Source organism: Moschus berezovskii, chromosome 10 (genome assembly GCF_049115385.1).
Source record: "Moschus berezovskii isolate FMDL1 chromosome 10, NW_MosBer_1.0, whole genome shotgun sequence".
Lineage (NCBI taxonomy): Eukaryota > Metazoa > Chordata > Mammalia > Artiodactyla > Moschidae > Moschus > Moschus berezovskii.
This window is the reverse complement of record NC_142469.1, coordinates 74,804,275-74,827,914: the sequence shown is the minus strand read 5'-3', so window position 1 is coordinate 74,827,914 and position 23,640 is coordinate 74,804,275. Positions and strand designations below refer to the sequence as shown.

The window sequence follows — 23,640 nt, the reverse complement described above, 5'->3', positions numbered from 1 at the left end:
TCGGCTCAGGAGAGAGGTGTATGTTTTCAAATGGGCCAATTCATTCTCACTGGATTTCCTTATTACCCCAGTCAACACAGGGAGGAGAATGGGATGGGATTAACTGATGCATTGCCCCAAACCAGCACCCATTTCTTCAGTAGGGATCGTGGGAAGGATAGGTCCCCAGAAGTGAAGGGGATAGATTTGATACAGATGTCTTCTTCAACCCAATAAATTCAGCAAATGTACCTTCAGAAGAATTTAAAAAGCCTATCAGTTCAGTTCAGTTGCTCAGTCATGTCCGACTCTTTGCAACCCCATGAATAACAGCACGCCAGGCCTCCCTGTCCATCACCAACACCCAGAGTTCACTCAAACTCATGTCCACAGAGTCGGTGATGCCATCCAGCCATCTCATTCTCTGTCGTCCCCATCTCCTCCCACCCCCAATCCCTCCTAGCATCAGACTCTTTTCTAGGGAGTCAACTCGTCGCATGAGGTGGCCAAAGTATTGCAGTTTCAGCTTTAGCATCAGTCCTTCCAATGAACACCCAGGATTGATCTCCTTTGGAATGGACTGGTTGGATCTCCTTGCAGTCCAAGGGACTCTCAAGAGTCTTCTCCAGCACCACAGTTCAAAAGCATCAGTTCTTTGGCGATCAGCTTTCTTCACAGTCCAACTCTCACATCCATACATGACCACGGGAAAAACCATAGCCTTGACTAGACGGACCTTGGTTGGCAAAGTAATGTCTCTGCTTTTTAATATGCTATCTAGGTTGGTCATAACTTTCCTTCCAAGGAGTAAGCGTCTTTTAATTTCCTGGCTGCACAATAGACTATATTATCTTCCCCAATATTTTATTACATATGAGCTCTCACAGTTGTGTAACTTTCATTAGTTTGTACCTCAATGTGGTTTTTTAGAAAGGGATACTAAGAAATATTCTAAATTGAAAGGTTGATCTGAACGACTGACTTATTTGGCCTTTTAAAAAAATTTCAATAGGTTTTTGCCTTTCAGATCTTCTAAGGAAATGGGACTTTCGCAATGTTTTAATTCAAAAACATAACTCTTCATCTTAATGTAATGGATCCTAATGTCTTTGGTCCCTGTAAAATTTTCCTGTTCAATTATTCCTTCAAGAGTTTTGTTCTCCCATGACCCTTACTTTTTGTTACTACATCTTTTCAGAGATGGGCTTATGGATACAATTGGCATATGGTAGAAGCAGAGAATCACATCTGGGAAGCTATTTATTAAGCTTCACTTTTAAATATGTTCTAATTGAAACTGCAATACTTTGGCCACCTCATGCGACGAGTTGACTCACTGGAAAAGACTCTGATGCTGGGAAAGGTTGGGGGCGGGAGGAGAAGGGGACGACGGAGAATGAGATGGCTGGATGGCATCACCGACTCTGTGGACATGAGTTTGAGTGAACTCCGGGAGTTGGTGATGGACAGGGAGGCCTGGCGTGCTGTGATTCATGGGGTCGCGGAGAGTCGGACACGACTGAGCGACTGAACTGAACTGAACTGAACTGAATGCAGTTTAAGAATTCAGTTTAATAGTGTACATTCAGTTCAGTTCAGTTCAGTCGCTCAGTCGTGTCCGACTCTCCGCGACCCCATGAATCACAGCACGCCAGGCCTCCCTGTCCATCACCAACTCCCGGAGTTCACTCAAACTCATGTCCACAGAATCGGTGATGCCATCCAGCCATCTCATTCTCCGTCGTCCCCTTCTCCTCCCGCCCCCAACCTTTCCCAGCATCAGAGTCTTTTCCAGTGAGTCAACTCGTCTCATGAGGTGGCCAAAATACTGGAGTTTCAGCTTTAGCATCAGTCCCTCCAATGAACATCCAGGATCGATCTCCTTTAGAATGGACTGGTTGGATCTCCTTGCAGTATAAGGGACTCTCAAGAGTCTTCTCCAACACCACAGTTCAAAAGCATCGATTCTTCGGCGATCAGCTTTCTTCACAGTCCAACTCTCACATCCATACATGACCACGGGAAAAACCATTGCCTTGACTAGACGGACCTTGGTCGGCAAAGTAATGTCTCTGCTTTTTAATATACTATCAAGGTTGGTCATAACTTTCCTTCCAAGGAGCAAGCGTCTTTTAATTTCATGGCTGCAATCAGCATCTGCAGTGATTTTGGAGCCCAAAAAAACAAAGTCTGACACTGTTTCCACTGTTTTTCCATCTATTTCCCATGAAGTGATGGGACCAGATGCCATGATCTTTGTTTTCTGAATGTTGAGCTTCAAGCCAACCTTTTCACTCTCCTCTTTTACTTTCATCAAGAGGCTTTTGAGTTCCTCTTCACTTTCTGCCATAAGGGTAGTGTCATCTGCATATCTGAGGTTATTGATATTTCTCCCAGCAATCTTGATTCCAGCTTGTGCTTCTTCCAGCCCAGCGTTGGCTTAAACCAGTATTTTTAGATTAGCAACTTTTACAAATTTGTTATTCTAATCTTCCTGAAAACAATTCCTTAATCATCCCATTCTTCTTTCCCCATTTTATTCTCTCATTTTATTATTTCTGATAATCGCTACTTAAAATTTTTAAACTTGTAACCTACAGAAATAGCTACATTTTATATATGTTAATACCATATATGGGCTTCCCTGGTGGCTCAGATGGTAAAGAATCTGCCTGCAAAGTGTGAGACTTGGGTTCCATCCCTAGGTTGGGAAGACCCCTTGGAGGAGGGCATGGCAACCTACTCCAGTATTCTTGCCTGGAGAATCCTCATGGACAGAGTAGCCTGGTGGGCTCTACAGTTCGTGGGGTCACAAAGAGTTGGACACGACTGAGCGACTAAGCACAATACAATACTCTTTACATTATGACCCAGCATATATATACACACACACACACACAAATAAAACAAGTTTTACAAAACAACACTTACTGTACAATTCAACTAAATGTTGTCAGTTCTGTTTTGTTCTATTCAACTTTATTATGTAAGTTCCTCCTTTATAATCCTGTAATTTGACCTCATGATCCACTGATGTGTCTCAATAATATAACTTGAAAATTATTGCTAAAGTGGTACTTCCACACTAGGAGTTTTTAAGCCCCAGGGTTTTATGATTGAACTCAAGAGTTTTGTCTCGCTAAAGCAAAATAGCAAATATTTCTGTTTCCACTTAAAAGGACATTATACAAAACAAAATGATTATTAAAACATTTCCCTTAACTACATAGTTGAAAGCCCACTGGAGCACATCAAGTGACACTACCTGACAGTAAATAAAAACCATATAAATATTATCATGATTCAGCTGTTCAGTTGGTTTACTACCCAACAGAGCAATTCTGGGTACCTTGATGTTTTGACTGCTATGCAATTATTTTCTGCAAATCTGCATCATGAGATGTATAATTTACATTCTTCTGATAAATTTTTTATATGATACATAATTATCTCTAATACATTAGAAACCAATTTATAAGTGAAAATAAATTGTTAAATTATATCATTTACTTTTTATTTACTGGGACTAACCTATTTACAGGAGCAATGAGTTATTTTTGAGAAGTGCCTATGTGTAGTAGTGTAAAAATTCCTCTTTGAATTGTCATTGAGAAATAATGAAAAATATCAAACTGAACCAAGTGATATTTTAAACCACAAAAATATAAGAACTGCAGATATCAGATCACACTCTTGACCCATTTTTGCTGCTATAACACATTACTAAAATCTCAAAGTATTAGTGTACATTCTGTATACTGAGACCAAACAGAAGGTACTTATCAACAGATTTTCTGTTACTTATATATTTATTTTCTGTTCCCTGGGTTATATTTTTTGAGAGTCTATATATATATATCATATAGTACTTGTCTTTCTCTGTCTGACTTATTTCATTTAGCAAAATACCATCCAAGTCCATCCATGTTGTTACAAATGACAAAACTTTACTCTTTTTTGTGGCTGAGCAGTATTCCATTGCATGTGTATGGAAACACAGAGACCACATCTATATCCATTCATCTATTGATGGGCATTTAGGTTGCTTCCATATCTTGGCAACTGTAAATACAGCTGCTATGAATGTTGGGGTGTTTGTATCTTTTTGAATTAGTGTGTTTTTTTTTCACATATATACCCAGGAGTGGAATTACAGGGTCATGTGATAGTTCTGTTTTTGGTTTTTTGAGAAAATTCCATGCTGTTTCCACAATGGCTGCGCTATTCCTACCAACAGTGTGCAAGGGTTTCCTTTTCTCCACATCCTTGCCACCATTTGTTACTTCACAAGAAAAGCAGCAATGGAGACAGGGTTACAGAATTAAGAAAATTCAATCATATGTGAACAAATTGTGTAAACTGGATTTTATTTTTTAATTAAGCTGGGCAGCTTAGCTGGCTCCTCAAATAGGAAAAGGAGTGCGTCAAGGCTGTATATTGTCACCTTGCTTATTTAACTTATATGCAGAGTACATCATGAGGAACGCTGGGCTGGAAGAAGCACAAGCTGGAATCAAGATTGCCAGGAGAAATATCAATAATCTCAGATATGCAGATGACACTACCCTTATGGCAGAAAGTGAAGAGGAACTCAAAAGCCTCTTGAGGAAAGTGAAAGAGGAGAGTGAAAAGGTTGGCTTGAAGCTCAGCATTCAGAAAACAAAGATCATGGCATCTGGTCCCATCACTTCATGGGAAATAGATGGGAAAACAGTGGAAACAGTGTCAGACTTTATTTTTTTGGGCTCCAAAATCACTGCGGATGCTGATTGCAACCATGAAATTAAAAGACGCTTACTCCTTGGAAGGAAAGTTATGACCAACCTTGATAATATATTAAAAAGCAGAGACATTACTTTGCCAACCAAGGTCCGTCTAGTCAAGGCTATGGTTTTTCCCGTGGTCATGTATGGATGTGAGTGTTGTACTGTGAAGAAAGCTGAGTGCAGAAGAATTGATGCTTTTGAACTGTGGTGTTGGAGAAGACACTTGAGAGTCCCTTGTACCACAAGGAGATCCAACCAGTCCATTCTAAGGGAGATCGATCCTGGGTGTTCATTGGAGGGACTGATGCTGAAGCTGAAACTGCAATACTTTGGCCACCTCATGCGACGAGTTGACTCACTGGAAAAGACTCTGATGCTGGGAAAGGTTGGGGGCGGGAGGAGAAGGGGACGACCGAGAATGAGATGGCTGGATGGCATCACCGACTCTGTGGACATGAGTTTGAGTGAACTCCGGGAGTTGGTGATGGATAGGGAGGCCTGGCGTGCTGTGATTCATGGGGTCGCGGAGAGTCGGACACGACTGAGTGACTGAAGTGAACTGAACAGTAGTTTTCAAAAGGTTAGATGTTTATGACCCTCTGGCAAATATAATGTGAACCCACGTCAAAGATTTCATTTAACTCATTAATTAATGAGGACACCAGTAAGATACTAAAACTGGTCTACAGAACATTTGAGAATCTACAAGCACCCACATACAAAAAGCAATACAAGGATAAGATTTTTCAGTTAGATACAAAATTGTTACCTTTGCGGTTATCTCTTCCATCAAAAGAAATTATTTACGTCTCTACTAGACAAAAATCTACAAGAAATCTTTGATCCGATAAAGCTGTAAAATAGCCCAGTCAAAAGAAAACCAACCCCAGTTTTGCACTGAAAGAACACTTGACAATTTCTTTTGCCTATTTTCAAGTTCTGAATAATTTTTCTTACATATATTAATATTTTTAATGTTGTACTGTCCATAATCCTCTGTACTTACTCCCTTAGTGATTTTAGTTGGTCTTGCAGTTATAAATTATATAAACATTTTGATGACTTCCATATATCAGAATCTACTTCTTATCTCAACTGCCACCACCTCTTTCATCATTAGGTATGTCAGTGCAGAAGGAGTGAGCTTTAGGGAGATAACTTTCCCAAATAAAGCAGAGCTTTGATTTGTTCAAGGGTAAAGGAATAGTTCTCTAAATCTGAATAGACAAACTGGCTCTCCAGAAAACCTATTCTCCTGAAAAGTTCAGTAATTTATTGAGTAGAACATTATTTCTTTGATTTATATAATTATAAATTAGTTACATAGCTATATAATTACCACGTAGCTAATCCTAATATTCCCCAAGAATGTATAACCCAACTTCTTCTATTGAAGTATGTTGTGAATATTTTGTTTTTTAGATATGAGTTTTCAAAATTTATTTTACTTTTGGTTATGCTGGGTCTTTGTTGCTGTGCATGGGCTTTCTCTAGCTGTGGTGAGCAGAGGCTACTTTCTACTTGCGGTACAGGGCTTCTCATTGCGATGGCTTCTTTGGTTGTGGAGCACAGGCTCTAGGTGCATGGGCTTCAGCAGTTGTGATGCAGGGGCCATTAGTTGTAGCTCATAGACCCTAGAGTGTGCAGGCTTCAGTAATTGTGGTGAACGGGCTTAGTTGCTCCATGGCATGTGGAATCTTCCAAGGATCAAACCCGTGTCCCCTGCATTGGCAGGCAAATTCTTATCCACTGTACCACCAGAGAAATCTGTGACTATTCTTTAATTTTTTTTCTATTCACTTACATACGTGATAATAGTCACTGTTCAAAATAATTGATTTTTCTGATGCACGTGTCATTCTTCAGGGAACCTGAAATGTACTGATGCTTTAGCTTTGTATGTATGTATGGGCGTATATAGAAAGGCTCTGTGATAGCTTGCTAGGACTACCATAGCAAAGTACCACAGATTGGCTGGCTTAAACAACATATATTAATTTTCTCACAATCCTAGAAGTCTGAGTTGAAGATGTCAGCAAAGCTGTTTTCTCCCTAGAGGTCTCTCCCCTTGGCTTGTAGATGGCCCTCTTCTCTCTGTGGCTTCACACGGTCTTCCTTCTATTCCCATCTGGGTCCTATTTTGTTCTTCTCAAGGATGTCAGTCATGTTAGATCATGGCCCACCCATTTGACTTCATTTTACCCTCAGTTCAGTTCAGTTCAGTCACTCAGTCATGTCCGACTCTCTGTGACCCCATGAATCACAGCACGCCAGGCCTCCCTGTCCATCACCAACTCCCGGAGTTCACTCAAACTTCCCTCTTAAAAGAACCTATTTCCAAATACAGTCATATTCTGAGGTGCTAGGGGTTAGAACTTCAACACATGAATTTTGAAGGGAGATCATTCTTGCTACACTTTCACTTCAGTCATGGGCACAGATGTCATATTCACTTAGAAAACGGGCACGAGTGCCAAATAGTGATCTGAGTCACCACCTTGTGTGTCAGAAATTCCAAAATAATGGAATTCAGGGCCCAGCCTGTGGCACCCCTTACCTTCATGTGCCCTTGGGTCTGAGGCATCTACCAATGCCAATCCAGCAAATGAGTACAGTACCTAGGTTTGGATATCTCTATCCTGACTCAACACAGATGAAAAAATTGAAAATCAGATAAAAAAGTTGCTTCAGTAACAAGTCCTGTACTTTGTAAGTGGTAGTGGAAAAGAAGAGAGCACTCTGTACTTGCTAAGACCGACTACTGTGTTTTATTTTCACATTAATTGTAGATACCAATTTTCTATACAAAATAATTCAGTAAATAATGCACATAAAATCAAGAGACTTTTCAATTTGTGAAAGTAGTCTTTTTCTCTATTGTTAAGTGGAAAATCTAGAAGAGTTCTGTAGTTGGAGACAATAGGCTAAATCAAAAAAGAAAATAGTTATGATTTTTAAAACCACTAATTGAAGCTTTAAGTGTCTTCCAGTGTTCTGGTGATTTGGGGCTGAATTCTGCTCTGTTCCTTACTTTCCTTTGTCAGTGGTGTTCACCATGGCAACTTCAATAAAACTCCCCTCACAAATGTTTTTCTTCTAAAGTGCAAAGCACCTTTTTAAAGAAGGCTGACAACCCGGTAGGAATGGGTGTTTGCAAAAGAAATCAAATGAAAAGTATTCTGCTTTCTTCATGATTGCTGTAGGTGGCAGGAGGTGAGGAAAATTTTAAGGGTATAAAGTTGGGTGAAAAATATATTTTACCTTGTTTTGGAAGAAAAATTGTATTTTGAGGTAGAAAATAAGTTTAAAATATGGTAGAGAAACTTGTTCTTTTCATAACATTTCCTTATTTCTCACCTTAGTATTTGGACTAGCTTTGTACACACCAATTCATGAGCCACTTTGGAATGTGTATTTTGTGTGGACAAATTTATCCAATACCTGATCCCTGGCGTTGCAGGAGACCCAGGTTCGATCCCTGGGTGGGGAAGATTCCCTGGAGAAGGGAGTGGCTACCCACTCCAGAATTCTTGCCTAAAGAGTTCCATGGACAGAAGAGCTTGGAGGCCTACAGTCCATGGGGTCAAAAAGAGTAGAACAAAACCAAGTGACTAACACTTTCACTTTTTCACTTGATTCAGTGTAAGTTCTTTGGTCCTGATGGATTTTCTTGGAACTAATTTGGGAAATGTAACTAATGTGGGATTCTGAGCATACCGTTAAGTCTCCCAGGGTTCCTTCCAGTCCCTCCCCTTAAAATATGGAGACAGCAGAAGCCCAAGAGTTCTCAGCCTTAGAATCACATTAGAAACAAGTGGAGATGTTTCAGACTGCCAGTGCTACGGTCTTACCCAGAGATTATAATTTAAGATCTAGGTAATACTCAGATGTAAGTTTTGTTTTAAACAGATTTTTTTTTTCCAATTTATTTTTTTGGTTGCACTGGGTCTTCATTGCTGTGAGTGGGTTTTTTCTAGTTGCGGTGAGTAGGGGCTACTCTTTGTTGCAATGCACAGGCTTCTCATTGCAGTGGCTGGTTTTGTGCAGAGCACGTGGGTTTCAGTAGTTGCAGCATGCGGGCTCAATAGCTGTGGTGCACAAGCTTAGCTTCTCCATGGCATGTGGAATCTTCCAGTACTAGGAATAGAACCCGTGTCCCCTGCATTGGCAGGCAGATTCTTATCCACTGTACCATCAAGGAAGTTCTTTTAAAGTACTCATTGCAGTTTTAATGTTTATAGCTAGAGTTATAGAGTTAAGAATCACTGTACTTATTGATCTCAAAGGACCCTTCCAACTCCCATTTCTAAGGCACTTACTTACAAGTTGACTCCAGCTGGGCTTGACTCCAATACAACTGCCAATTAAGTACCTTTGCTTTCAAATTTATGTATCTTTTGTTTCAAGATTCAAGAAAGGCATTAGCTGTTAATACAGTAGCCTAGCATCATCCTGCTTATCCACTGATAATCCAGACTCAGCCTAAAGTCATGTCAGTGTTCAGTACAGAAGTAATAACTTCACTTTCAAACACATTGGTTTTCAAATAATTTTATTGCTTAGAGGTTGATCAAAGGCATTAACTAGAGTTGGTGTTTTTAAAAGTTATTTATTTATTCATGGCTGTGCTGGGTCTTTGATGTGGTGTATAGGTTCTTTGTTGCCATGTGCAGGCTTTCCCTACTTGTAGCAGAGGGGACTGCTCTCCACTTGTGGTGCTCAGGCTTAGCTGCCCTGGGGCATGTGGGATCTTAGTTTCCGAACCAGGGATCAAACCCATCTCCCCTGATTTGGCAGGTAGATTCTCAACCATTGGACCACCAGAGTAGTCTCTACATTCAGTATTGTATATTTTTATGTGTGTGTGAAAATGGCCAACACAAAGTTAATAGCAGGTTTCTCAAATGACTCCACAACTCTTTGTTGGCACAGTTGATAACTTTTCTCTTTAGAATAGTGATTTTCAATCCTGATGGCACTTCAGAGTTGCCTGAGAAGCTTCTGAAAAAACCCTCATGCTCAAGGCTATCAGAATTGCTAGACCAGGTACCAATTCTCTGAAAGCTTGACTGGTAAGTCCAAAATAGAGTTAGGGATGAGAATTGCTCTAGAATGAAGTTGTGTGGACAAATTGTGTCAAGCAGCCAGCGAGTGATGAAATGCTAAGAGTGTGTTAGCCATCTCCTTGATTAGAAACAGCACCTCCCTTTCCCCCATGGATAACACTGTCAAAGAGGATTATTCTTCCTTTGCTAAAATTACCACTGTGCGGAAAACCTATTCTTTTAAATGTTCAGCATTATTAGACTACAACTATTTTCCCTGGTGGCTCAGAGGGTAAAGAGTCTGCCTATAATGCCTGAGACCCGAGTTCGATCCCTGGGTCGGGAAGATCCCCTGGAGAAGGAAATGGCAACCCACTCCAGTATTCTTGCCTGGAAAATCCCATGGACAGAGGAGCCTGGCAGGCTACAGTCCATGGGGTTGCAAAGAGTCAGACACGACTGAGCAATTTCATCCCTGTTTCTATTGAAGATGGCAAATGAAACATTTCCTTAAGTTGAGGAGTAAAATCTAGGCTGTCTTCTCATAGATCCCTTTGAAGATGATTGAAATAGTAAAAAAAACAAACAAACAAAAAAAAAAAAACACAGAAATTTTTGTAGGAAATGAATTTGTGAGGTTAAATTACAACTCAAAAAAGATTCAATGATGTATGCCTTTTAAGTGTCTGGTTTATTGTTTCCTCATAAGTAAAATGCATTTTCCCATTATTCCTCTGTGATTGTATAGATGGTGATACTCATTGGAAACCTAAAGACCCGAGAGCCTCAGTACTGTAGGATCAACCGTGTGCTTAATTGTCATTCTGGAGCTTTGTTCTGGTGTATCCCCAAAGCCTGTAAATCATCATCAGACAAGAAAATCAAGTCATTAAGCTCTCTGGCCTGAATCTGATCTATACTCTCTACCTTCAGCAAAAAAAGGTATTCATTCATATGGCTACTTAAACTCTCTAATAGTGAACCTGATCAGGAAATTATTTGCTAATGCTTTTACAAACATAGGTAGTAGGGAGCTGATCCCCTCCCAATCACACACACCAAATCCACTGCTGTTTTTAGTGGCTTCTACATAAAGCTAAAGGATGATAAACGTATTAATCTGTTGTTGTTTAGTTGCTAAGTTGTGTCCAACTCTTTGCAACCCCATGGACTGTAGCCCACCAGGCTCCTCTGTCCATTGATTTCCCAGGCAAGAATACTGGAGTGGGTTTCCATTTCTTTCTCCAGGGGATCTTCCCAACACAAGGATTGAACCCAGGTCTCCTGCACTGGCAGGCGGATTCTTTACCACTGAGCCACCAGGGATGTTAAAAAAAAAAAAAATTGTTGACTTCACAAATTACATCTGAGCTCTTCTTGAGATGACTCCAGGGCATGTTGCAAATACAGCAAGTTATGATCAGTTGCCTTTTATCCTCAAAATCACACAAAACAAGCAATTATTTAGAATGCAATAAATGGTTTAATAGTTATGGACTTGAGAAAGAGCTTGAATTAAAATTCAGTCTGGGATCTGAATTAGCACCATTGCAATATAGAAGGCATTCAACATACATGCAAAAATTAGTTTTGATAGCATACGTAAGTAAAATGTATTTGTTTTACTTGATAATGGTTGTTTTGGAGGACCCTTCTTGGAGTTGAACTTATCTGTATTAGTTGGCTGGGCATGATACAGGTTGAACGCCCCTTAGTTCCAGGGCCTTGGCAAAATTCACCTCCAGTGGCTTTCCTGTGCCTTTGGTAAGCTTCAGGGATCGGATGCAACCTCGGAAAGGAATGTTTGTTGTCAGGCCAAACTGGTTGAGGCCATCTGAAAAACCAAGCAGAGAGAGCTCAGTTTTGAAATTCAGCTACTATGATAAGAGTGGGGCTTCCCAGGTGGCACTAGTGGTAAAGAACCTGCCTGCCAATGCAGGAGACATAAAAGACTTGGGTTAAATCCCTGGGTCAGGAAGATCCCCTGGGAGAGGGCATGGCAACCCATTCCAGTATTCTCGCCTAGAGAAGTCCACGGGTAGAGGAGCCTGGTGGGCTACAGTTCATGAGGTCACAAAGAGTAGGACATAACTAAAGCCACTTAGCACATATTAAGAGCATATATCAGTCAGTTGTTAGCTTAAGGTACAATGAGAATATTATGTGGTTTTGTTAGCTTCGCTAACAGTTAAACTGGTAGAGAAACTAACTTTCTTATAGCTGCTGCTGCTGCTGCTAAGTCACTTCAGTCGTGTCCGACTCTGTGTGACCCCATAGACGGCAGCCCACCAGGCTCCCCTGTCCCTGGGATTCTCCAGGCAAGAACACTGGAGTGGGTTGCCATTTCCTTCTCCAATGTGTGAAAGCTATGTATTATGAAATACAGTGTGTTTGCTCAGTCTTGTCCGAGTCTTTGAGATCCCATGGACTGTAGCCCATCAGGCTCCTCTGTCCGTGGAATTTTTCCAGAACACTAGAGTGGGTTGCCATTTCCTCCTCCAGGGGATATTCCCAATCTAGGGATAAAACTCATGGCAGGTAGGTTCTTTACGACTAGTGCCACCTGGGAAGTCCTTGAAACATGGGGACATCTACAATTAATGATGCATTTGAAGACATCAAACAAAAAATTTGATTTTGAAGGAACACATTTACAGGAGTGACGTAAAATTATTAAATTTTATTTAATGAACTAAAGTAACTGATGAAATAGTTTAAATATTGAATTAGGACGTGGCCTTTTAATAGTGACTTTATTATTTCTATTATAAAAATAAATCCCCAAAGGTTAAGTTGGTTATGAGTGCACAAAAAATCTTTCTCTTATTAAGGAGATAGTCCCTTCTTTTAGCAGGCCTTCTAGGTGCTAACTAAAATCCCATTTCGTAGACTGCAAATGGAGAAGAATATTATCTCTTTCATAATACTGTGGAGTTTATCCTTACTGAGTCAGAATGAGATATTTCCATTCTTCCCCTCCAAAAAAAAATTATTATTATTTTTTTTGGCTGCACCATAAGACATATGGGATCTTAATTCCCCAACTGGGCAGGGATCAAACTTGTGCCCTCTGTAATGCAAATATGGAGTCCTAACCACTGAACTGCCAGAGAAGTCCCAGAAGGTGATATCTTCGAAAAGCCAGGAGCAACTTTGGAAAGAGGAGCTCAGAATTGGTCCCTATGACTTCTATATCGTTCCTTCATCAACTGCTGCTGAATATACATTTTGGCTGGTTTGTTAAGGAGCGGAGCTCTATATAACTGGGGACAAAGTTTCCTCTTGCCAAAATACTGAAAGACCATTCTAGGAGTCTGTGTTATTACAGTATTTTATTAAGAAGCCCTTGACTTATTTCTCATCAAGTTGAGCACTCTTGTTTATGGGCACTTTAGGTAACTCTGGTTCAAATGTTATATTTAATGTGCTGGAGAGGTAGTTTTGAATGCAGATTTATTGCTGGGGTTTCTTTTAATATAAACTCTATAACAGCCTAAGGGGGAAATTAGCTATGTTTAACCCAATGATTTCCAGAACTTAAGGAAATAAGTTCCATAACATTTTATGATTCCTCTGGTATATTAATTTAAAAAAAATCAGAACACCATTTCTGACCCTGATCGCTGTTAAATGTCTCATATTGTTCATAAGCCAAATTCATTTCCTCTAGTCTCCACTTCCCACAAATGAAAGTTTGGAGGCTATCATGAGAAGTCCAGTCCCATGTGGTTTATATAAGGAAAATGCTCATTTTACATGCTGGAAATGTCAGATAAGGTGTTATTTATTGGAGCAGATTCTAAAGTTGGGATGCAAGTAGACTTAAGCACACATTCTTGGATGTACTTATGGAATATAAATGTGTTCAAAACCACTAACGAAATAGAGCAAAGAAATTCTTGCTAGGGTAGGCAACACTTACCGGGGAACCCGCCAACAAACACAGGGTCATTTGTATCAGCAGATGTAGATGCTTGATTTGGGCTCTGGGCTTCCACCTGGTTCCCATCGACTGTCAGCTCGATGCGGTGTTTGATCTTGTTGGCTGTGACTTTATGCCACTGTCCATCACACAAATGCCCTGGGATCCCAGCATCATAGATGGCTGTGAATCGACCGGCACCATTGTCCACATGAAACATGAGCTAGAAAGTAGGACATTGAACAGTCACAGATGGTGTCATTAGAAGGGTATCATGGTGATTCACAAAGTAAAAATGATCTCTAGGAAAGTCATTAGCTGCAATAGTTTGACATCAGTGTAACTCAGGCATATTAAAAACTTGACAGAAATTAAAATACAAATTTAATGACGAGGAGTCACAAGTTACACTGTTTGCTTGTGGATATCGTTGGGAGCAATAGGCAAGATATGTGAAGCAGATAATAACTCAGCTTTCTGAAAATGTGAAATACAATTTGAGGCCAGGTTAAAAAAAGACATGGAATATATAGGGGAAAATCCTACCACAGATCTCTTTAGAGGGTGGGAGTTCTTAGGAAGATGATTTATAAATTAATTTGAAAGGATTTTTTAAAGATCTTCATATTTTAATTGTACATTTTTTCCTTCACAGAATCTATTTTATATACAGGACTGAGAGTTACATAAATTACATTTTGGGGCAAGATCCATATTGTAGGTACCAAAGACTTTGAGCCAGAAGGCCAGTTAAATTCCTAACAATTAAGAACTTAGACTGGAGTTCTTGTCTAAATGAGAAAAATCTGTTTTTAGTAACATGGAATGGTCCCTGAAACTTGAGAGGACAGAATTCTTTTGAAGCTGATGTAGAAAAGAAACATACTGAAACATTAAAAACAGTCAATTTGGCAAAACATTTGACAAGGTAAAAGAAAAGAAACAAGGGCTTTAAAAACAAGATTAAAAGTGCAAGTAAATAGGTAGAAAGTTTGTCAGCTACACAGTGATGTAGATATCAGTTAAGATTTTACTATATTTGGTGGAATGTGTAGTAATGGAATTCTGCATACAAAAAGAGTCTGGTGAGAAATCCATGTGGATCATGATGAAACCCGATACCCTGACAAGCTGAAGGGAACCATGGTTCTATATCAAGCAGGCGAAGAAGTAAGAGTTACTCCAACAAGATGCAGTGAAGCTGTGTTTTGAAAATCTGGCAAAACTGTTACGTGTTGCTCATATTTCCCCCCTTTTGTCTCTGGGCTGCATCTTTTTGCTTTCCTGCCTTGAGAGTGGTTTGAAGACTGAGAGGAAGGAGGGAAGAGGCAAAGAAAAGCATATTTCAGATAAATACATGTTTTTTCTTCTTGGGAAGTGATGGCACCCTACCAGTGGAAATGTGAACATAGATGAAGTATGATTCCTGTTGAGGAATCAAATAGGAAACTTGTGAAATTTCTCACTTTGCCTTCCTCTTTTCACCTACGCACGACAGCACAAAGTACATGTAAACTTGTCATATCACTGCAGGTTGCTGGTCATTAGGCAGGCAGGGAAAGAAAAGGTATTTAGAATTAGATTATCCATGGTGAGCAAGCTGACACAAACTGTGGAAAACTCCTAAAAGACAGGAATACCATACCATCTTACCTGCCTCCTGAGTGTTTCACTGACTAAGCTAAAACCTTTGACTATGTGGATCATAAGAAATTGTGGAAAACTGTTAAAGAGATAGGAATACCAGACCATCTTACCTGTCTCCGGAGAAACCTGTATGCGGGTCAAGAATCACTTAGAAACTTGTATGAAACAACTGACTGGTTCTAGACTGAGAAGGCTGTTTATTGTCACCCTATTTAACTTAGACGCAGGACACATCATGAGAAATGCCAGGCTGGGTGAGTTACAAGCTGGAATCAAGATTGCCAGGAGAAATTCCAACCTGCATACCCCGGGTATGCAGGTGATACCATGCTAATGGCAGAAAGGGCAGAGGAATTAAAGAACCTCTTGATGGTGAAGAAGAGTGGAAAAGCTGGCTTAAAACTAAGTATTTAAAAAAATGAACAACTAAGATCATGGCATCTGGTCCCATCACTTCATGGCAAATAGAAGGGGAAAAGGTGGAAGCAGTGACAGATTTCCTCTTCTTGGCAGGAAAGCTATGACAAACCTAGATAGTGTGTTAAAAATCCAAGACATCACTTTGCTAACAAAGGTCTGTATAGTCAAAACTATGGTCTTTCCAGTAGTCATGTATGAATGTGAGAGCCAGACCATAAAGAAGGCGGAGCACCAAAGAATTGATGCTTTTGAACTGTGGTGTTGGAGAAGACTCCTGAGAGTCCTTTGGACAGCAAGGAGATCAAACCAGTCAATCTCACAGGAAATCAACCCTGAATATTCATTGGAAGGACTGATACTGAAGCTCCGATACTTTGGCCACCTGATGCAAGTAGCTCAGGAAAAGACCCTGATGCTGGAAAAGACTACAGGCAGAAGGAGAGGAGGGTGGCACAGGATGAGATGGTTGTGACAGCATCACCAGTGCAGTGGACATGAGCAAACTCTGAGAGATCGTGAGGGACAGGGAATCCTGGTGTGTTGCAATCCATGGGGTCATGAAGACACAACTTTGTCACTGAACAACCACAATACAGAATAAGTATTTTGAAAACATAGAACACTTGAGATAACCCAGAAGGATGAAAAGAATAAAATCAGCCTTCTCTCAACAAAGAACAGAGCAATGCTTCAAAACAGAGCTTTCTACTTGCAAACAATAATACCATGAAGAGGGAGAAATATGCAGACGTGATGCTCACTTTTTCATCAATCATTTCAATACCCATTCCATCCATTTTTTGGCTGCTGATTCCCAGAAGAACTCCAGTGGTTCTAGTTGTGCGGAATTCAAATTCTACAAGAAGGTCCAATCCCACTTTGAATCCATCAACTGTAAAATGAAGATTAAAAAAAATGTGTATTCGAGTTTAGGAATTGTTAATTCAAATTCATACAGTCCATTGGTTTTACTAGCTTTCAATTCATGTGTTAGACAATTATAAGTTCTAGACTTTCACATGGCCGACACCTCATACTTGTTTTCTTGGCTGCCTTCCTTCCTCGACTATAAATTCTGTGGGGGCAAGGACTTTGTCTATAATGCTCACCATTTTATTCCTATGCTTAAAGTATCTAGCACAGAGTGGAGGTTTAATATGCATTTGTTGAATCAGTGAATGAATATACACTCAGATTAACTCAGAAAATCTCAGAGCCAGGTGTGACTGATAGAAGTCTTGCTATTGAATGAAATCAAGCATTTCAATGATTTTTCATTAAAGTTTTACTATAGCACTCTAAATGGTTCCACAACGATCTGAAAAGGCTCAAATATCCCCAAACATTTTATTTATAAAGAAAGCAATTGCAATTTTAAAGGGGAAGATTCTGAGACATAAATAGACTTTTCTAGTTTATCAAATTAAGCCTTTTCTCTATAATTTTCCATATTTGATTCATTGGTTTATTTCATCTTTTAGCAAGTATTTAAGACATGCTTCTTAGAAACAAAGTAATTCATTAAGATCAGGCTAGACTATATCACCTGCATGAAATATTAGGGAAAAACTCATGAAATTTGTTTCCAGGTCTCATATTTATTATGCAAAAAATAAAGGCTATGTGTAACCACAGCTATCTTCAATGAAGGGAGGTACCTGTTATATAAAATACTTTTTTTTCCTGCTGAGAAACTTGAAGGATTTGGATGTATAAAAGTGGGTTCGGAATATATTTTGAGAATAAAAGGTAGAAGAAGCTGAATTGTCCTGAAAAACAGAACAGTTTTGTTTCTGTTCTAGAAAAGAAGAAATAAGGAAAAGAGGAGTGAATTGAAGCAGTTCAGCAGAGGACAGGGGGAGTGAAGAAGCCATGAAACCCCCAGATAACTGGCAGCTGGAGAGCTTTTAAGGACAATGATGTCAAGGGTTTAAATTGAATTTGTATGTTTCCCAGTGACATAACCTCCTCTGACCACCCAAGTCTTATACAATAAGCTTGTATTACACTACATGTTGAGACTCTGTGGACATGAGTTTGAGTGAGCTCCGGGAGTTGGTGATGGACAGGGAGGCCTGGCGTGCTGTGATTCATGGGGTCGCGGAGAGTCGGACATGGCTGAGCGACTGAACTGAACTGAACTGAGGTGATGGCAGGAGTTATTAGAAACTAGGGATGTAGCAAATTTTTTAGTCCAGTCTGATCTGGAACCCAAAGAGCCCACACAAGATGGCAAGTCAATCTGTGGATATTAACTGCAGAGGCTGAAGCTGAATCTAATATGACCAAGCTAATGCCAGATATCTGAATTTGCAGAAAATTTGAGAAAATTTCCATGTTCACAGAACATGGAACTTGGGGTTTAACATAACCTCCAACATTTCAATATTTAACTCATCCTGTGTTTCTCTGTTTTCTGCTCTGCAGAGGGGAAGTTTCCCACTTATTGGAGAGCTCTGATCTTCTATTTCCAACCTTTGCATGTATCTTCAACTCATCTTTTAAACCCAACCTCAAATGTCAATTCCTCCATAAAACCTTTCCTGATTTTCCCAACCCAGCTGAATCATTTTTAAAAATATCTCCAGAACCTTGCTTCTATGTCTTCTACAGTTTCTAGTTATCTTGTTATTTCTTTTTTTACTTGTTTTCTTATGATTTCTGGGCATGAAGAATCTTAATCATATATTCTTGAAATAAGAAATGACATCTTAATTACTTCTGTTCCCATGTTAACTGCTATATATTATGTACTCAATTTTTTTTTCTAACAAACAAATGCATGTTCCTATGGTAACTATAGGACTGAGTGTATCTCAAAGTATGTTAATATCAGACTTTTTTTGTTATTATGTATAAGTTATTTCATATTTTTCTTTCCAAATTGTATATTCACTGTCAGTGGTCCAAATCTGGACTAGAAATGCTCACTGGAAAGAGGGAGATATTAAAAGAAAGGGAAAGGTTTCTTTCTCTGTGTGTAAGGGGAGAACAAGAAATGGAACCATGCAAGGGATTGAACAGAGAAAGAAAGAAAAATACTATCTCATCTCCAGAAAGAAAGGCAGCTGGGGAAAACTGAAAAGTAAATACATTATACAATAGAAACATATGACCTTTCTTGTAAAATTACATTTTTTTTTTGCTATTATTGATTTCCAGGGAAGGAGACAGAATAAACTCTCTAAATAGCCTTTTACTTTTTTCTTCCGTTAGTTTTTGTTAGAATCAGATGCATTAATCTTTAAGAGGCATTTAAAAAAATTACTCCTACAAGTTTTTATTTCTGGTTTAAATAAAGGATGCTAGTTTAGGAACCCAGGGACTTTTATCTTCCCACACAAACCAGAAGTCAATATTTGCACCTAGTTAATATTCAACAGGAAGGAGATAGAAGTACCTCACCTGCTTTGGCAAAACCTGTTCCATCAAAATATGTCCCTTTCTGAGCATTTGTGAAACACGTCCCAACTTGGTAGCTGGAGGTTGGCTGTTCAAGATCAGCAGGTGCTTCTACCATGTGGAGATTTCTAATGCAGCCATCAATGCTATAGGTCACCTAAATGTTCAGGTCAGAAGAAACACATACCAGGTTTTAGCAGAAGTTTGCCTTTATGTGGAATGCAATCACTGGTAGGGTGCTATCATCAGCTGATTGACCTGAAGCATCCCCCAGACTCCCTGGATCAGCCCTGTCACCCAAGGCTTCAGGGCATGGCTGCAGAGAATCCCGTGCCCTGCTTCTCAACTAAGCTGCATCTAGCTGGGGAATATGACTGTTTTGATATTCTAAAATACTGCACACTATATCCCTAGTGGGACTCCCGGTTTGATAAAGCTCTGGGACCCCTCTGGATATTGTAACTTGTAATTAGTATGTTTCAATTTCATGTTTCGAGTGACAGTTTATTAACCTTACTATATATACATTTTTTAAATAATCTGTGTTCAAATTCTACTTGAAAATATAATTAGGTTTGGATCAGTGCTTCTTCCTTATGAAAATCTAATGAAAGCAGTCGACACTTTCCTAAGAAAATGCACATATACATGAAACTTGAAAGCTTCAAAGTTTAGGGACTCTAGAAATAAATCAGTCATACTCTGCTTCATTATAGTTCATCTGGGTTAAGGGAGGCAAGTTAACCACTCTTGCCACTCTCATTCAGAAGAGAGTGTTCAGAAAATCTCATTTTGATTAGCCTGGGTATCATAGCCAGTAGCTATAAAAGGAAAGGAATACTGATCACCCACAAGAGGGGTTAAACACCGAGAACTGTAACCATCATGAACAACTGTCTTTGATGAAGAACAGCCACACATCATCACACGTTCTAATCTGAGTAAAGAAATGAGCCACACGTGTGTGTAGTGCATTTTAAAAAAACACTAATCCTTTTTTAAAGAAAAGAATGCTTTCCAAAGTAAACCAAGATTCGTGGTCTGACAAAAATTATTGTGAATATTGATTTACAAAATTGAGAACTTTAAATTCTGAACCCAGTATTGAACAAGATAGATACAGCTTCTCTCAGTATTTTCTAAATCTCTATTCCTGAAAGAGTACCATCAATATTATCATTCTGTTGTCTTAATACCTTCTGACACTTGGCATTCTTCTGAGCACTTTTAATATACTACCTCATTTAATCTTTTCAGCGACCTTGTTTGTTTGGTATTATTATACTATTTTACATAAAAGGGGACTTTGTCAAAGAAAAATTAAGTAACTTGCTGAAGAGCACACAGCTACTTAACAGTTAAGCACATAATCAAACCGAGGAAGTCTGGCTCCAGGGTCCACACTGTTTTTTAATATTGTCTCTCATAGACATATCCAGAAAAATGGTCACTTCTCAGGAAACATGACTTTCTATTCATCTATAATTGGGTCAATGTGACATAATAATTCAAAATACATTCATGACTCAGGCATCTATTTAGGCAACAAAGGAAACAAATTAGCCACTTACTGGACCAATTCTTCGAGTAGTGTAGTTAATGGGTAGCCCACCAACATATAGCATTCCCACAACATCCAGAATGTCAGCTTTCTTAGGACTGATGGTTCTGTTGGAGGCATCATCTACATGAATAGTTCCTTCTTGCTTAACTCGCATGATCTTAATCTACCAAAAGGAGAGGAGTCATTAATTTCAATCACACATAATTTCAGATATGCAGAGTATAAGACATAAGAAATTTAGGGATATTCCTTAGGAAAAAATGAAGTAATTTACTGAGTGCCTAATATGTGCTAAACCCATAATAAGAAGTGAAATTAAGAATATCTCAAAGCCTGTTTTCCATTAGTACCATCTCCAAAAGAGTACACAGTCTTTCTGGGTGAGTTTAAGATTGAAGGCTCTTCCACAGTTGCCGGGTGAGCATATGCATCAAGAGGTATGCTTGTTGTAAGGAAACCTGCCAGTGGAGAGCCCTGTCAAGAATTAAGTGGGCTGCAAAATTCATGTCCAATTTCAAAAGTGCATTAGTTTGATTGAGCAAAGCCTGGTCTCCCCAGCACAATTTCAGATATGCTACATCCCTCTGCTTAATAGGCACTTCTCGTGCAGAATTGGAGGAAGGGCAGTGTGTCCAGGTTGCACTGATGTTTCTGCAGCAACTGATTAGTATAAAGTCGGGAGAAAGATGGAAAGCTGACTGGGGATGAAATTATAGCAGTGGAGTGACTTATCTTCTAAGGCAGAGTGAAGCAAATGGTGTGAAGACTAGCATGAGCATAAAATCCCCGAGTCTGAATTTAGGAAAAGGAGTATGTAACCCTGTGAAACGCTGGAGGACAACAATGATTTAAAAACAAATCTACATCAGGATTAGAGTAATTGAAGACCTTATTTTACACTTATCTATGCTGGCTTTGGAAATGATTTTTAAGAAACCCTCAAGGATAAAACCCCTCCTTCATTTGGCTACTTAGAGTATTTAAGCTATCTTTCTTAATCCCAGCCTCACTGTGGCCTGACAATATGTCTCTTTCTCAAGTATCATATTTATTATTCTATTAGCTGGAGATTAGAATAAACTGTAATAGAGCTCCTGCATAAAATATTTGCTAGTCATAAGCTTCCTAGAAAATTTCTTATTTCTAGATAAAAAATTAGTTGGCTTTGAGTTTATATGTTTTTTTTCAGGTTCCTTGGCTTTCTATATGATATAACAAGTTCAAGTATGTTAATATGTAAAATCCAATAGCTAATAATATCTTACTCTAAAAATTTAATTGGTCCACCTAAGGAAGCTTTACTTAATAGGCTACAGCAGGTGCAGAGGCAAATTCTGAGTGAGTTTTGTTTTAATCAGGCAGTATATTATCTACTTGCAGTCATGCCAAAGAGGACAGGAAGCTGGCAGATGAGCCTTCTGTGCCCATAACAGTACCAGCTTCTGGGTGTAAGGCCAACATTTAAAAAGTTGTTCCAAATGACTGTTGGTGGAAATGATACCCTAGAGAACTTTAAACACGATGTAGCAGATTCTCAGACTCTTAGTGTGCTCAGACCTGTATGGGGTGTGAGAGAGGGAGAAGGGAGCGTTAAGGCCCATTTTAGTGTTGCCAGATTTTGAGTTAGTCAAATATTATTTCATAAAAGAGAGGCCATTTTAGCCCCTTAAAAATGGGAAAATAGAATTTCAGAATATTATTCTTTTACACTGAATACATAGAGCTTCATGATCAACACATTCCATTGTCCCATAATAATACTTGCACGCATGCCTGCTCAGTCCTGTCTGACTCTTTGTGACCCCATGGACTATAGCCCACCAGGCTCCTCTGTCCATGGAATTTTCCAGGCAAGAATACTGGATTGGGTTGCCATTTCCTTCTCTAAGTGCTAATACTTAGCGTATTGGGAATGTCTTCAATTGCCTGGCCCTAGTTAGTGGATGTGAGAGTTGGACTGTGAAGAAAGCTGATCGCCGAAGAATTGATGCTTCTGAACTGTGGTGCTGGAGAAGACTCTTGAGAGTCCCTTGGAAAGCAAGGAGATCCAACCAGTCCATTCTAAAGGAGATCAGTCCTGGGTGTTCATTGGAAGGACTGATGCTAAAGCTGAAACTCCAATACTTTGGCCACCTCATGCGACGAGTTGACTCACTGGAAAAGACTCTGATGCTGGGAGGGATTGGGGGTGGGAGGAGACGGGGACGACAGAGAATGAGATGGCTGGATGGCATCACCAACTCAATGGGACATGAGTTTGAGTGAACTCCGGGAGTTGGTGATCGACAGGGAGGCCTGGCGTGCTGTGATTCATGGGGTCGCAAAGAGTTGGACACGACTGAGCGACTGAACTGAACTGAACTGAGTTTGTGGACAAATGTTTGTGAAGCAGAGCTGTATAGCAATGATGGAATCTTGTGGTACCATGATGAGGCATGTAAGTGTTCAACTATAAACCTATCCAGGTCTGACCCCATTTTCCTAGGTTGGGCATATGGCACTTGCTTTATTTTTAGCCCCTGCCACATTTCAGTAGCACCAGAGTCAGTGTCTGCACTGGCAAAACAGTATTGGGACCAGGGGAATGCTGATGGCTGCCCCCCCCGCCCATAATCCTGTTGTAGAGCACTGCTGATATCCTGGGACTATTACCTTGTGCCACTGGCCATCATTGATTTTGGTGGGGATCATCGTGCTGGTGTCACCACTTCCCAAGTCATAACTGAAGTAGGGCAATCCATTTTTCAGCTGAACTGTAGCAAAATCAGCGTGGTTGATCCGAGCCATGTAGAAGAGCAAGCCTGATTCAGCTTCAGTTCGTACTTCAAATTCAATGGTGAGGCTGTGAAATAAAAGTATGCAAAATAAAATAGGAATAAGAGCATTCTTACCCTA

General features: G+C 39.6%; 1 protein-coding gene across 1 annotated transcript in view; it reads right to left on the bottom strand.

Annotated features, from left to right (window-relative positions):
- Positions 1-11,250: 11,250 nt before the first annotated feature.
- Positions 11,251-23,640, bottom strand: part of LAMA2 (laminin subunit alpha 2) — a 710,698-nt gene continuing 698,308 nt past the window's right edge. Inside the window, exons 59-64 of the mRNA XM_088840739.1 lie at positions 23,398-23,587; positions 20,753-20,908; positions 19,185-19,338; positions 16,541-16,671; positions 13,713-13,935; positions 11,251-11,624 (exon numbers count right to left, since the gene is read on the bottom strand). Of these exons, the coding sequence (XP_088696865.1) occupies positions 11,467-11,624; positions 13,713-13,935; positions 16,541-16,671; positions 19,185-19,338; positions 20,753-20,908; positions 23,398-23,587 (1,012 nt within the window). The 3' untranslated portion in view covers positions 11,251-11,466. The remainder of the gene's footprint in view (positions 11,625-13,712; positions 13,936-16,540; positions 16,672-19,184; positions 19,339-20,752; positions 20,909-23,397; positions 23,588-23,640) is intronic.